General features: G+C 45.9%; 1 protein-coding gene across 1 annotated transcript; it reads left to right on the top strand.

Annotated features, from left to right (window-relative positions):
* Positions 1 to 4,658: 4,658 nt before the first annotated feature.
* On the top strand, positions 4,659 to 16,028 carry LOC677525 (sp110 nuclear body protein-like). Its single transcript, XM_030251632.1, has 7 exons — positions 4,659 to 5,288; positions 6,837 to 7,005; positions 9,611 to 9,958; positions 11,534 to 11,611; positions 12,778 to 12,858; positions 14,021 to 14,170; positions 15,508 to 16,028. Exons 1-7 carry the CDS (start codon positions 5,073 to 5,075, stop codon positions 15,648 to 15,650), a joined length of 1,185 nt encoding a protein of 394 aa, XP_030107492.1. The 5' UTR covers positions 4,659 to 5,072; the 3' UTR covers positions 15,651 to 16,028.
* The last annotated feature ends 263 nt before the right edge of the window (positions 16,029 to 16,291 follow it).

Genomic DNA, 16,291 nt, shown 5'->3' with positions numbered 1-16,291 from the left:
TATCTGTGGGCCTTGGACCCAGCCCGGGCGGCCCTAGTAACACATTTAAAGGCAGATCTTAGCAGAGACAAGGGACAAGAGAGAATGGGACTTACCTGCTGCTGAGTTCATTGTTGCCTCCTGCCATCCCCTACACAGACTGCAAGGGACCCTGAACTGGATTCAGGGTAGACCGAACCCCCTCTGAGTCTCTGGGAAGCCCAGAGAGAACTCCTTCAGGGGCCTCCAAAGAGGAGAAAAAGGAAAGAGAAATTGCCTAACTATGACAACACTGCACTAAAGCACTGCCCTCCACCCCCAGTCTCTGCCCCAGAGGGGAGGAGCAAAGACAGCCCAAGTCCCCAGAAACCTGGGACTCCTGCTGCCTTCTAAGGAAAGAAGGTGGAAGGGTCTGTTTCAGCGAAGGGCTCAGAGCTGTCTAAGGCCAGCTGGCTGGTTAGGATAGGAAGGAAGTGGTCCCTTAACCCTAAGCAGGGGCGGTGCCTGGAAAGACCAGGAAGAGTTAGATTGTCTGCAGTCTCCCAGACTTGGAACTGTCCTGGCACCCTAGTAAGTCAGAACCAGAGAAGCTGGGATCTGATAATTGAGCAGCAGAGTAGGAAAAGTCGGGTGTGGCTTCATAAAGTTTTTGAAGCTTCTGAAGGTAGCTAGAGCAAGAGACCGCCCCCAACCCCGCCCACACACCTCCAACCAACCAAAGGCAAGTGCAGAGAATCCAGGCAGAGCTGCTTGCTAAGGTGTGACACTGACAGCGAGGCAACACAGGGCTTCAGCAATTTCACCATGGTCTTGAGAACAAGAGGCATCTCACAGAATTCGGAAGTGGATCACAGCCGAGGCTATAGCCAGTCGGGGACAGTATCATTTTTGAAGAATGGGTGCCTTACATTTACTCTGCACAACTGTTGCTCTTATCTGGAATGCTCATTCTCATTCTGTAAGTTAGAAAACCAGCCTGAAGTGGAAAGGTAAAGAAAAAGGAGTAAAGATGCAAATAAAACAAAAGCAACCAACAGAAGCCTGGAAATAACAGGCAAAACAGAGGCAGAGACAAGGTGGCTAGGGACGAGGGCCTGTCCAGGGCTCCAGGCTCAGACCTCTGCTGAAGAGGTACAAATTACTGACCTGCAGGAACAGGTCCCAAGAGTACAGGGATGCAAACAAAGCCATACACCAAAAAAAGTACACTTTATGTCTTCATTTATCTGGCATTTCTGCGCCGGTCAAACTTAGCTGTGTAACCGATGATCTGTGGTTCTCTGGGGCTGGAATCTGAGAGGGGGTTTTCTGCCAAGAACAAGGGGATTTTAGGAGGGCAGAGGACTTGGCCTGTGTGATCACTGTGGCATGATTATATTTGGTAAAGTTCACCAAAATCATCACTTTAGGTAAATGCATCTTTAAAACTGTGTTAAACGTATAAGTCTAATGAGCTCTCACGTGGTGTGAAATACCAGGTGAGGTTTTACCATCATTACTGTAGTCCTAGTATGTGTGACTCCAAATGAAATCTTTGCCCTTATTCATATCTGTCTGATGTAATAACTTTTCTTGCTTTAGAGGTTTCTCGAGGGTAGGGTAATTTTCTGACACATAAGCATGCTTGTGATTCTCGTGCAGACTCACACACAAACACACACACACACACAAACACACACACACACACACACACACACACACAAGCATTAATGCACACTCAGTCCCCATCCCTGGGACACTCTGGGCCAAGCCTACTGTTCTAACTGTACTTGGCTGCAAATTCTACCGTCGGTGTCTCCATAGGAAGTACAGAGAAGCTCTGTCCTGTGTGGGCTAGCCTTGGTTCAAATCTAAAGTCCCAGAGGCCTCGTGGGTATCCTGGGGGTGGGGAATTGGGGTGTCTTGTGGATCAAATACATTTGGGAAATATTAGACGGGGTTACATAGAACTCTTCTCAGTTGAACACTCAGAGACCCTAGCTCAGACTCTTTTGAGAGTCACTTGGTTGCCTTTTGTTTTATTTCAATTTTCTCACATAGTGATCCTGACAAATTCTAGACATCTCAAAGATGCCAGCTCTGGTTGTTGTTGTTGTTGTTAATTTAATAACTTCTAGCAATTTTTTTCAGGATAACCTTCACCCCAATGCAGTTTGAGAACACTTCCTAAAGGTTACAATGAGACCACTGGGGGAATAGATTCCCAGGTTAGGAAGGGGACAGTGGACACACCCTTCCCATGTTCTCCAGTGTTAATCCTTTGCCTCCCTGCCTCTCACTCCACTCCAGGCAGATCTGGATTCCCAGCAAATGCCCTTGAAACCCATAATGCTAACCACGCTGGGGAACCGCACAAGGCAGGGGTGGAGGAGTGGAGGGCAGAATTGGCACGGCCAGCTGGCTTCCTGCTCAGTGTGCTGAGATCACTTTCCTTTTTCTTTTCTTGAAGCCTGACTCCCCGCGGGACTTCCAAGGCAGCATAACTTCGGGTCCAGACTGGGCTGTCAGGCTTTTCCAGGAAGGATCCAGGAACCCCTTAACTAATCCAGGCAGTGACCTGGGAGAACTCGGGAGAACCCGTGGCAGCCCCAAGCATCCAGGTGCGTTCTGCTCTTGGGCTCTGCAACTAGATTCCTGATTCTTGGGGTCAGCTTTTGTCTGCTGTACCCTAGACTCCCCAGGTTCTCTCTTTGCTAAGTAATCTTGTCCAGAGACTCGAGCATGGCTCCGGATCCTGGCTCGGACCCTGGAGTGGATGTGGATAAGAGGGAGGAAGGGGAGGGAAGGGGAGGGGAGGGGAGGGGAGGGGAGGGGAGGAGAGGGGAGGGCAGTGAGGGCTTATACACACAACTCTTTTTCTGAAACAGACTTTGGGGACCTTGTCCAGTGCCTATTCCCGAGGTTGGACCTTGCAAGTGTCCACGGTGGGCGGTGCCGTTATCATCTTCCAACACTTGCCTAATTATGGAGCTATTGGGAAAGAAAGTAAGGGGTGCCCTTACTTCTCTCTAGCGGGGGTATGGATGGTTTTTGTATGTTTGCTTTGTTTTGGTTTTAGTCCATGGTCATTTCACTGAAATACATTACTGTGCGTGAAAATTCAAGGGAAATATAATTTTTACAGCTGGTGACCCTGATTCCAAATAAGTCACAGAACACTTGAAATGCTTTCACTTCTACCCTATCAGGGACTTTGGCTATTGTTTCGTCTCCTGGTCACTTTGATAGTACTATGCACTGTCAAGTCCTTCGACTTGTCTGCCTTTTCCCAGATTAATTATGCATTCATTGTATATGATGCTCATTTTATTGATTGTTTGGGGCTTTGTCTTTCCTAATGGGTGTTTGTCTTTCCATAATTTATTTGTAAGGCCCTTAACATAATAAAAACCTGCATGCAGGCAGCTGAGACACAGGATCTTTTTTCCCCTCTTCAAGACAGAATTTCTGTGTAGCCCTGAGTGTCCTGGAACTATATATATCAGGATGGCCTCCAACTGTCTTTGCCTCCAGTGCTGGCATTAAAGGCTTGCACCATTTCCTCAGGCTTGAGATACCATATCTTGCACAGTGAGAAACAAAATATCAGAGACAGACACACTCTACTGTAGATTGGTGTCCTTGGCACAGGTACTTAACCTCTGTAGATCTGACTTCCATCTTCGGAAACTGTGGCAGGTGGCAAATGGCAAAGTTGCCACAGCAGCGTAGTTCTGAGTGCTGCTGCCATCCTAAGCAGAACCCAGAGCACATGTTCTTGCTGCCTCCCCTCCCCTCCCCCACAAGTAGCCTCAACAGCTTTCCCTCCCACCTGTCCCCAGTCTGCCAGGATTCCCTCAGGACTGGATGATCCTTGACACATCTCCCTGCTCTACAGTCCTACTGTGAAGTTGGCTTCTTTTTGTTTTCTCCTCAACATTTTTTTTTGCTAAGTTGAAGAGATTGGGAAAGAAGAAAAAAGGGACGGAAAAGTCTACTCAATGTGATGCTGGAATTAAATTCCTGGAAATACTCTTTGGAAATACTCTTTAATATTTAATATTCTGTTTTAAAAAGAGGAAAGGGGGACCCTTGCCTTCTTTGTGTTTAAGATTAGCAAACAAATAAACAAATAAACAGAACTGTGTTGCTAGCTGGGATGCAGCTCAGGGATAGGGCACTTGCCTAAGATGCACAGGTCCTGGACTAAATCCCCACTACTGCCAATCAACAACAAAAGCGCCCCCTCTGTGATCAAAAGGTTTACTAGGGCCTGCCTTCTTACAACAGTTTGCCACCTGGAAGTTTTCTGTCTTACTCTCGCTGGTTATTTTCTCATGATCCGGAAGCAGTCGATTTTTAGAAACATTCCATAAGAAGACCCAGGTCCATCCTGAAGAATGAAATGGGGTCATAAAACCAAGCATTGACTTTGACCAATCCTATTTTTCATATCCTTCCTGATTTTATTCATGTGTTGTCTGCTTGCGTCAAAGTGTTGTGAGTGATTTTTCAGTGTCTAAATATTACCAGCTTTCTAGCTCTGCATGTTGGGTGGTCTCTTTCTCATGAGCATTGGTATGAGATCGTGCTCTGCTACACTGCAGGTGATCTGTTCTAAGCCAGCTCATATATATTCAACTTTCTCTATACACACACTCTGGCTGTGGCCAAGCACTTTCTCAACTGTAAACCAGCATCTAGAATGTCAAGATTTGATTAGTACTCAGCCCCCTCCAGATTGTATAATCTAGCATGAGGATCGCTTACCTCACCCCTGTCTGCATTAGAGCTCACCACAGTTAGGTAGTTGTGATGACAGTGACCACCTTGCAATGCTTTGTGAACTCCAGTAAGTTACTACCTATGAAATCCTTGGAACAAAAGCTGGACATAGGACATACTCAGTGAAGAAGAGATGTTTTAAAAACCCACTTTATGTTTTAAAATCCCTTTCAGGATGGTTATATGCTATTGTCTGTCCTTCTCAGCCTCTGTGGTTTCTGGGCACTGCCTTTATCTCCTCTACCAATGGATCTTTTAGCAAGACTTTGCTCTGTAGACAGCTAAGGGATGCTTGAAGACTAGGGTGTCTACCTTTGAGAATCCATTTTATGCAGAGAGCCACTCCCCATCCTCCTGAGAACTTTTGCCTGTCTTCTCAGCCTGCCTCTTTTTATAGGATGTTCACTCTGACCAAAGCCTTGGAAAAGGCTCTTCTCCAGCATTTCATATACATGAAGGTGAACATCACCTATGCCATCAACAAGCCATTCCCCTTCTTCGAAGCGCTCCGGGACAAATCCTTCATCACTGAGAGAATGTACAAGGTGAGGCTGTGGACCCTCCACAAAGCTGTCTAGTCCTCATTAAGTATGTTTCAGTATTGAGATCTCTGACCACAACCCATCAGGGTTTCTAGAACATGGAAGGCCCAACTTGACCATGATCATTATTGCAGGAAGGGAGGTTGGGAGAAAGGGTGTCTTGAGGCTGTATTAGTGATAGGGTATATTGTAGGTGCTGTAAGTTCAAAGATGGATCTGTTTCTTGCCTCTGTTTAGCTTCTGGTGGCTGGAAGCTCTTGGAGTTCTTAGATTAATAGTCTGCACTGCACTCACTGCACTGACCCCAACTCCCTGACTCAGCTCCACTGCACTGCACTCAACTGACTGACTGAACTCAGAGACCTGAATGACTCTGTCTCCTGAGTGCTAGGAATAAAGCAAGTACTGCCAAGCCTGGACCTAAGCTTTTCTTTACAAGCAACTTTCTCTGTCCCAAGCTGGCCTTCAACTCAGAGATCTGCTTGCCTCTGACTCCTGGGATTAGAGGTGTGTCTGTATTCCAGCCAGATCACACAGACCTAGAAGGTCTTTGGATATGATGATCACTTGCCAAAGCAGCCCTGTTGCTGGATTAAAATTCCTCTACAAAGAAAATTGCAGCAGCCTTTTCCAAGTCTGACACAGCTCCAGCTCCTTCATCAGTCCACAGCCCACTCACTCACTGAGACTCACGTTTTCCTTCCAACAACCGTGCTTTCCTTTATGAGACTGTTCTCAGTTGCAACTGGCTATTTACTGACTGTCTTTTCAGGGATGGATGCCCTCCTCCTCCACTGGAGCAGGACCCTACCTGGGCAGTACTCCCACCTGGGCAGTACTCCCAACTGGGCAGGGCCCCACCTGGGCAAGGTCCCACCTGGACAGCAACACCGCCTGAACAGGGCTCCACCTGGGGAGGGTATCAGCTGTCCCATCACCGGATCCATCTGGGCACCCAAGGACTAGCTAACCAGGAATAGCAGACACTGGAAGAATTTTGCAGCCAGTTCTCTCTTTCAATGACTTCTTTCCTAAAGATTTAACTCTATATTTTATACTAAAATTCCTCTTAAATTAAAAAAGAAGATTTCTTAAATTTGGGGGTTTTGTTCTGTTCTGTTCTGTTTGAGACAAGATTTCTCTGTGCAGCCCTGGCTGTCCTGGAACTCACTTTGTAGATCAGGTTGCCCTCAACTAGAAAACATTAGCAATCTGACTGCCTGTCTCCTGAATGCTGGAATTAAAGGCGTGTGTCACCAAGCCTGACTTTTATATATTTTTAAGTACTGTATTTATTTGGGAGCGAGGTGCGCATGTGCCATGGTGTGCAGGTGGAGGCTGAATGACACCCTGTAGAATCTGTGCTCTCCTTCCACCCTCCAGATCACAGGGATCAGACTCAGATCAAGCTTGACGGCCAACGCCTGCACCCACTTAGCCATCCTCAGCAGCCCCCAAAGTAACTTTCTTACAATATAGAAAACCACAGATAGAGAGCTCTCCGCTCAGTGACTACTCATTCAAACTAACCCTCTGCTCCACTCTTTGAAGGAATCTCTGGAAGCCTGTCAAAATCTGGTCCCTCTGTCCAAAGTGGTGCACAATATTCTCACCAGTCTGGAGCAGACTTTCCACCCGTCAGTGCTGCTGACGTTGTTCAGCAAGGTCAACCTCCGGGAATACCCCAGCCTGGTGGCAATTTTCAGAAGCTTCAGAAACGGTAATGTGGTTTCTCCAATCCTTGTCACATGTGCAGTGGTGCTACAGTAAAAGCCTGGGTTTGTTTCCAGTGTGGATTGTGCATTCCAATGCCTGCTTTCCCTGTGTAAAGGCATAGACCACGCTTGCTCACAAAAGCTGCTGGAAGCGTCATCCTGGCTGACTCTGACCTCAGCTTCCACGATTCGAATTTCTATAGGACACAGGTGTTTTTAATACAGCTATTCAGTGAACCAGGTGTAAGTTGTGATAGAGTCTCACGTTGTAGTACAGAATGGCCTAAAATGTAATCCTTCTGCCTCAGCCTTCTTTCAAAGTGCTGGTGTTACAGAAGTGGGCCATCACATAACACTCATTTTGAAAATATGAAGTATGGGACCATCTCCAAGGAGCAGGTAGGGCAACTGAAATGTCGGGACTTGCTATGAAAGAAAGAAAGATGGGGGGTGGGGAAGAGAGAGAGAGAGAATGAGGAGGAGGAGGAGGAGGAGGAGGAGAGGAAGAAGAAGGAGAAGAGGAGAAGGAGGAGGAGAAGAGAGAGGTGAAATGGATACAACGTCTATCTCTTTGTGACTGTGGGTGTCCCAGACATTTTATATGATCATTTCACATGACCTTAAAACCACCTGTGACATCATTGTAAGTTGCTCCCGACAGAGAAGGAAGGGGAAGTTCAGAGGTAACTCCACAGTCACTTGTCAGATTTCTATCTGTCACAAAATGCCTATGATAATGAACTTACAATGAGAAGAAGTTAGGGGTCTCTGACCTGTGATACAGTTTGAGCCTGTAGCAAGATTGTATCACCGCAGGATGTGTGACAAAATAAAATTGTTCACCGTGTGTTCTGAAAATGGAGAAAGAAGAGACTTGGACCCCACAATCTCCTCTAGAGGTGCTCCCAATGACCTAACACCTCCTCTTGGACCCAGCTCTTCACATCAGCCCATCTCCCTGTAGTGTCACCTGGGAACCTAAGCTTTGAGGAGACATTCGGCATCTAGACTACAGAACTGGATAGAAAAGAAACACATTTTACTCTTTTTCCTACAATCCATGGTTTTTCCCTCCTCCTTCAGCTGCCAGTAACGATTTTTTTTATTAGATATTTTCTTTATTTACATTTCAAATGTTATCCCCTTTCCTAGTTTCCCCTCCGAAAATCCCCTATCCTCTCCCCCCTCCCCCTGCTCCCCAACCCACCCACTCCTGCTTCCTGGTCCTGGCATTACCCTATACTGGGGCATAGAACCTTCATAGGACCAAGGGCCTCTCCTCCCATTGATGACCACTAGGCAATCCTCTCCTACATATGCAGCTAGAGCCATGAATCCCGCCATGTGTACTCTTTGATTGGTGGTTTAATCCCAGGGATCTCTGGGGCTACTGGTTAATTTATGTTGTTGTTCCTCCTATGGGGCTGCAAACCCCATCAGCTCCTTAGATACTTTCTCTAGCTTCTTCATTGGGGACCCTGTGCTCCGTCTAATAGATGACTGTGTACATCCACCTCTTTATTAGTCAGGCACTGGCAGAGCCTCTCAGGAGACAGCTATATCAGGCTCCTTCAGCAAGCTCTTGTTGGCATCTGCAATAGTGTCTAGGTTTGGTGGTTGTTTATGGAATGGATCCCCAGGTATGGCAGTCTCTGCTCTGAACTTTGTCTCTGTAACTCCTTCCCTGGGTATTTTGTTCCCCCTTCTAAGAACTGATATGGTCAGAAAGAAGACCTGCAAAGGATGCCCAGCCCTTCTGCTGGCCCTGTGCAAAGTAACACTGACTGGGCTGTGGAGGGAGACTATGCACATGCCAAATGAGAGGCTGTGGTTGCAACCTCAGGAGAAAAAAGGGGAGAAAAGCAGAGAGGGCTGTCCTTAGACTCACAGAGCAAACCAAAAGTCAAAAATACTGGTGTGGGTCTGGGGTGTAGCACAGTGGAAGATCACTTCCTTGGTAGATGCAAGGTTCCTCTCTCTATGTCTCTGTTTCTCTGCATCTCTCTCTCTCTCTCTCTCTCTCTCTCTCTCTCTCTCTCTCTCTCTCTCTCTCTCTCTCTCTCTCTCTCCTTCTCTCTCTCTCTCCTGTTCTTAGTTGACACATAGCTTATTACAAACTTATAGTTGATGATTCTTCCCTAGCTCCAGAAGCCTTTGAGTCTCAACCTTATTCATTCTTTTCTATTTCATAGTATGTCAAGAGTAGAACCCAAGGCCTACTGCCTGCCAGATAAGCACTCCACCACTGATCTACACCCCTAGCCCCTTTGTTTATTTTTAGATGACTCAGATTCTAAGACATATATATGCTATTAACATTATTAGAAAATATTGTGAAAACTTTATGTCTGTTGGACCTAATTGAGCTTCCAGACTTGTGCCACTTGCCTTCCCTAAAACATCATTATAAAAATAAAGTTTAGTTACGTTAACTATAGCAGGATGTATTACTGACATTGCTGAAGACTGACATTGCGTTCCAGAGTTGGGAATAAAAGAGTATGGACTCAATAACTTTTCCTCCACTCCTCTGATATTTGCTATTCAAATAACTTTAACATAATCAGAAATCTGATGTCAATAGGAGATTTCATTATCTACATTTTCAAGTGAAGAGGAGGAGGTGGAGGAGGAGGAGAGGAAGAAGAAGAAGAAGAAGAAGAAGAAGAAGAAGAAGAAGAAGAAGAAGAAGAAGAAGAAGAAGAAGAAGAAGAAGAAGAGATCTTGTTATTAAACTATTCTGTCCTGCCTCTATCCTACCTTTTCCTGGTCACCTGCCTTCCTTACTTCCTTACTGGTTAGAATCACTGTTCTCTTTACCACTCTGGCCCCTACTTGCTCAACCTGAAAGCCTCAATTCTTTTTCTTCCCTCTTCACAGTGTCCTCCAGAGATCACCCGAGAAAAGATAAGGAAGACTCTCGAGAGATGCCCCACAGTCCCTCAGGACCCGAGTCAGGTAATCTGCCTTTGGCCTTAGTGACCTCCTTTTCTGGGCGAGTATACCATCCACTTTCCTCCCTGACAGGCAGTTCAGTAACCCAACCCTTTCATTCCTCCTTCAGTTGTCAAAGACAACTTAACATTCAAGACTAACAAGCAAGATGACTCAGGAGCATGGCCTCTGGGTTCCCCTGGCACCATACATGGTGATGCTAGTTAAGGCTGACTTAACTCTTAGCAACCTTGCTTGGGATAGCTTAAGCTCATCTCCACTTTCCTACTAAACAGAAAAGAATTTGAGTCCTCTTGCTATGAGGATCTCGCTCCCATCTCAGCCTAGCTTCCTGCCCCTCACCCAAGCTTGGGAGGTAGAGTTATGGAGAGGGCAAGGAAGCAGGACTGGAAAGATAGACTTATGGATCCACCAATCATAAAATCACAAAGTCCCCTCACACCTGCTAGACTTAGACTCTAAATCATTACGGTGTCAACAAACAGAGGTGACTCCTCAGCCACAGGAGACTGTAGTGAGCTTCAAGAGAGAAGAGGACAAGGCAGGCCTGGACTGTGTGACCTTGCAGCTGTGATGAAGTCACAGCAATAGGTGATGCTCAAACAGCCCCAATAAAATGCAAGACAGGCAAACAGAAGCCCCATCTGTCCCCAGTGGTGGGTAATGTAGCTGATGTGGGTGGTTCTCCTTCCTTGACTTCACCCTGACTATGGGAATTGTCCTTCAGTGCTAGTCAGTTATACATTGTACAGAAAACTAAAATATATGATATTAAAGTGATATGAAAGCCAGGCGTGGTGGCACGCACCTTTAATCCCAGCACTCGGGAGTCAGAAGCAGGGGGATTTCTGAGTTCGAGGCCAGCCTGGTCTACAAAATGAGTTCCAGGACAGCCAGGGCTACACAGAGAAACCCTGTCTTGAAAAACCAAAAATTTTTTTTAAATTTAAAAAAAAAAAACAAAAAAATAAAAAATAATAAAATGATATAAAAAGAAAGGAATGACTTCAAAAGTCTGTAGACAGTTTACAATGTACCTCAGTTACCTAACCCTAAAGAAGCCAGAATTTAAGACAACTTTCAAAACAGACAGTTTTAAGGAGATGGACCTTTGTATCTGTTATGATTTCAAGCCCCTGTTTTACTTATTGCATCAAAGCAAGCCAAATTCCGTGATGTATCTGCTCTTAGCAGGTGCATAGGTAACAATAACAAGATGGTCAGGGCTGGAGAGGTGGCTCAGTGCCTAAGAGCAGTGACTGTTCTTCCATAGGATCTGAGTTCAATTCCTACCACCTATATGGTAGCTCACAACCATCTGTAACTCTAATCACAAGGTATCTGATACCCTCTTCTAGCCTTTGCAGGAGCCAAGCATACATGTGGTGCACAGACACACATGCAGGCATAACACACACTTTAAAAATGATAACAAGGGGGTCAGATTTAGGTGGAACCCTACGGGCTGGCAGACCCCTGCCTTCTCTCCCTGCTATCCAATTTCTCCAGCTGACTTTCCTCTGCATTTTCTCTTCGGTCCATGCTCACCTCTGATGTGAATTCCGTTTCTTTTGCTAGTGGTAAAAGATGACTCTCCAGCAGCAAATGCCCTTGCAATGGCCCAGGAAGTACCCTGCACACCTGCAAACAAGAAAGGTACAGACATCCTTTCCCATGTGACGCTTCCTGTTCTTCTAGCTGTAGCACATCCTAGCATCCATGAATCGAGCATCCATTGTGTGTCTGCAATCACATGGCATCTCCTCATTTTCTTCTCACTCTGCCTTCCTCAAAGGCTTTGCAAAAATTATAGGTAACAAGAAGGCACTTAGACATATTGAACCAAGCATTGCTCAAATTCACTGAACTCCCATCCACAACTGCTTGGTGTGACTGGTACACTAGCCTCCCCCAGAAGGAAAATGCTTCCTGGTAAATCATAGGCAGGCAACATCCATTATCTGTCACTTAAACCTCATGGTGGCAAGCAGGTTGGATGTCCACCTGACTACCTATTCCCACCTCGCCTTTGGCGCTCTCCCATCTTCTACTCTGAGATGTCACCAGTCAATTAAAATGTGTCATTGGTCTGGCAAATGGCTCACTAGCTCGAGGTCCTTGCCACCAAGCCTGGTGACCTGAATTTGATCCCTGAAACCCATATGGTGGAAGAACAGACCCAACTCACAAGTTGTTTCTTGGCCTCTCCATGTGTACCATGGAACATATGCCCAACCTCCACATACTGATAAATGTCATAATTATGATAATGATAATAATGATAAAAACACTGTGACCTTTCTGATACTGTCATCCATTGGTTTCCCCATTGCTTCCTGGAAGCCTTCCAAGTCCGTTTTCTCCCACCTCAGTTCTTTCCATGGTCCTGGATGCTTTCAAGTGCTGGGATAGCAGGCAAATGATCCAATACTCCAGCTGCTCAAGTCTTTATCTCCTCATGTCTGGTTCTTGTTTTCCCTTCACAAATTCTTGGTTTCTCATGCCCAGAAGTCATCCTTAGGATCTACCATTATCTGTTCCCTAGCTTAATTTCCCAAGAACTGATTCAAAGAATTCTCATTTTAACACTTGTCCTTGAAGCTTGCTCCTTCTAGTTCAAAACTCTGATATCTTCTTCCTTCCCAGCTGATCATTTAAAAAGGTTAGGGTTGAGATCAGAGAGATAACTCGGAGTTAAAACATCCACATATACACACGTGCAAGGGCACAATTAACAGACAAAAACATAGTTGAATTCTTTAAATAAAAAAGACTGACAGCTCTATGTGACTATAAAAGACTTTGTTTTCTTTTCTTCTTAGCAAGAAGAAAAAAACATCCGAACTGGTCAAATTCCAAAAGAAGACAGCAGAAAAAAAAGCCCCGTCAAGATGAGATGATGGGTAAGGGGATGCTGGAGGAGACTCCAGCAAGGGGCTACAGGAGGAGGCTTCAGCAAAGGCTGTAGATCTGATGGAGTTCGTTCTGAACTCACTATATAGGCAGGCACACAAGATTTCTTGTCAGCACAGCGAACTGGCTTTAAATTTCACCAGACCTGTTTTGCCACTGAGTAAATGGTGAACTGGAACATGTTGGAATCCTGTTCTGAGGTTACACAGCCCAAGGTGAAGGGTGCAGAGTGTCAGGTTTCCTCTTTATTTATACACACTAGGATGGTATCCATCCTTCCTAACTAAAGGGAGAGTAAATAAACTTTGCTACTTTGAGATAAGGTGCAGAAGAGCCTGGGTCCTAGCCCTGAGAGGCAGTTCAGAGGAAAAGCCCCCAGAAAAGCTTCAGAAAGGTGTTCTCATGCCAGTGGATGCAGCTGTCCTTGGGGAGGCAGCTTCCAAAGTCCCGAGAGGAAAAAGTGCTGTGTCCTCCCCTCCTCAGTGAAGGCCACTCATCCATCCACCAGTCCTGTCCACTGCAGAGCCTCTGGGCCTCTGCCACCCCTCGCCCAGAAGCTGTCTTCACGACAGGCATAGGGATGTCCCTGCGATGCTTTAGAGGTGCCCAGTGGCCTTCGGGTGTTGCCTGTCTGAACATGGGTGCTACATGGAAGTCCCTTCCTCACTGCCTGAAAAATCCCAGGCCTGTGCCTCATGGTTTACAAGTCTTAGAAACAGGAATCAGAATCTGCCCTGATCCCGAATCCCTCCATATTTATTTATTTGGTTAAATCTTTGTTTGTTTGGTTGGTTTGGTTTTGGCTTGGTTTGGTTTTTCTTTGTGTGCCCTTGGATGTCCTGGAACTAGCTCTGTAAACCAGGCTGGCCTCAAGAAATCAAAAACTCACGGATACCTGCCTGCCTCTGCCTCTCAAGTGCCAGGATTAAATGTGTGCACCAGCACTGCCCAGCTACCTGGTTAATTCTTATAAGAGCTCCCTGGGGTGGGAACTTATGGTGATGTGGGGGGAGAAAGCATGGTGGACATAAGAGAAAACAGCAAAAGTGAGGTACATTCACCTGGAATAGGGGCTGGGATGGGGAGCCTATGAAGGAAGGAAGGAGTGTTCCAGGAACCTCCATTTCAACCACACATGAGTCGTCTCAGCAGGAGTGGCCTCACCTGGACATGGAGTTCAAGAGAAGCTCAAGGCGGTGAGCAGGAGGACTTTGTGGAAAGATGACTCATCTACGAACGTGAAGGAGGTGACCAAGACACTGAGAGCAAGGATGAGGTGTGCCCAGACATCCAATTCACAAGGTAAGGCTGAGGGTGGCACCTGCCATTGGAAAGGCTCAGCCTGGGCAAATCTCTCAGAGCTGGTGCAGGGGTCGGGGGATACATGACCTCCGTGTTAGCAGAGAGATTTTCAGAGAGAACAGGCGAGGGGCAAAGAGAGGCAACGAATGGCCAAGGAGTTTTTGATAAAGAAACAGCTACAGGTCACCTCAGTTGAGACCTAAGGCAGAGGGTGTCAACCCTTTAGATTTAACAATCTTAAAGATTACTAAGAACTTCCCAAGGTCTATGTCTGTGTTGTTTATGTCTACCTGTTTCTCCATTATTCATAGTTTAAAAAAACATAATTAAAAAAAATCTTTGTTTAAAGTGAAATAATTTGGTCAAGGAAGCATGTGAGAGAAAATTATTTCTGAAGCAAAAACAAACTTAGAAGACGGGTGTCCATGCAAGCTCCTGCAGTTCTCAGTGATGTCGGGCTCTGTGAGAAACAGGTAGATGCTTAGAGCTGCGTCTGAAATCACGCACCTGACTGTGGCTGTGGCTGAGGATGGGGAGAGGATCTCGCTGCACATGGAACTCCAGTCCTTTGCAAGGGCACTGCATGCTCTTAACCAGCCCCATCATCTCTCAGCTAGACTCTGAATCCTTATCTCTGGTACTCTTGTTCTCTGCTAAAATAAACTGTTTCGCCAGCTGCATGTGTTAGCCTGTGCCTATAATCCCAGCACTTAGGAGGCAAAGGCGGGTAGATCTCTTTGTGTCCAATCTCTTTGATCTTCTTTCTTTCTTTCTTTCTTTCTTTCTTTCTTTCTTTCTTTCTTCCTTTCTTTCTTTCTTTCTTTCTTTCTTTCTTTCTTTCTTTCTTTCTTTTTTGAGGTTTTTTTTTGATGCAGTGGTTTGGTTTGTTTGTTTGTTTGTTATGTACCCCTAGCTGGCTTCAAACTCACTATGTAAATCAGCCTGGCTTCAAATTCAGAAAGATAATATACACTTGCCTCTGCCTACCAAGTACTCAGATTCAACGTGTGACCCTCCACATCTGGCTCTCCATCTTGGACAGGTCTTCTACTCATATAAGACTTTATAATGTCTCAGACATTTGGAAAGTGTTGAACTATATTGTGAGCTAGCAACACAGTCACATACATATTCTTGGGACAACTATGTAATTTGGAGACGTGACAGAAGTGTTCTTTCTATACTGAACTTTCCACTTTCCCACCCTCGGGAGAGGAGGCAACTTGGAGTCTGCAATCCTCAGCTCTGAAGTATGTGAGGCCCTTCGAGGGTTGGGAGACTCCTCACGGAGTGTCCACGGACAAAGAACAGTGTTTCTTTCTTCTTCTTTCTTTTAGAGATCAGCAAAGAGGCATCAAAAACAAGTGGTAGAAAGAGGCCCAGCACAGCACGAAGAACCACACAAGGTAAGGATGGGGCACTGTGGGTCTCAAGATGCAGCCAGCGGGGACCCACAGTCAGAGCAGCCAGGCTGCTCTAAGCCAGACTTCCACTGCCCTAAAGAGCCCTTTGGATATTTCTTTTCTCACCACAACCTTCTCATGATAGCTTAAGACTACTTATATATAGACATGCATGGACTGGACTATGTGTGTGGTGTTGTTCATCTTTTCCCCCTCCTATAAAAATATAATGTTTGACCACTGAGGACCACTGCTGAGAATCTGTGTTCGAGAATATTGCTCACCCTACACTGAAAATCTCCAGCTTATGAATCAGGGTTGTTTCTAGAAATCCAGGGTCTTCCCAGACGGCTCAAAGGTTAAGGAGCACTGGCTGCTCTTCCAGAGGACCCAGGTTTTGATTCCCAGCATCCACATGGTGGCTCAAAATGATCTTTTAACTCCAGCTCAAGGAGATCCAATGACTTCTTCTAGCCTCCGGGAGCACCAGGCATGATCATGGTACACAGCTATACATGCAAGGAAAACAAAACACCCATATACAGACATAACTATGCATAGGCAACCCGCACTGTTACGAAAGGACTCATGGGCCAAAGGGTGCCTAAGTAGGTCAGAGGATGAGTATTATGGAGAGCAGAGGATGAGTTTTGTGGAATTCAGGCTCCTAGAATGAGATTCAGTGTGCCAGGCTTACATAGCAAGCCCCATTACTCGA

Source organism: Mus musculus (assembly GCF_000001635.26).
Source record: "Mus musculus strain C57BL/6J chromosome 1 unlocalized genomic contig, GRCm38.p6 C57BL/6J MMCHR1_RANDOM_CTG2".
NCBI lineage: Eukaryota > Metazoa > Chordata > Mammalia > Rodentia > Muridae > Mus > Mus musculus.
This window is presented reverse-complemented; position numbering and strand designations above follow the sequence as displayed.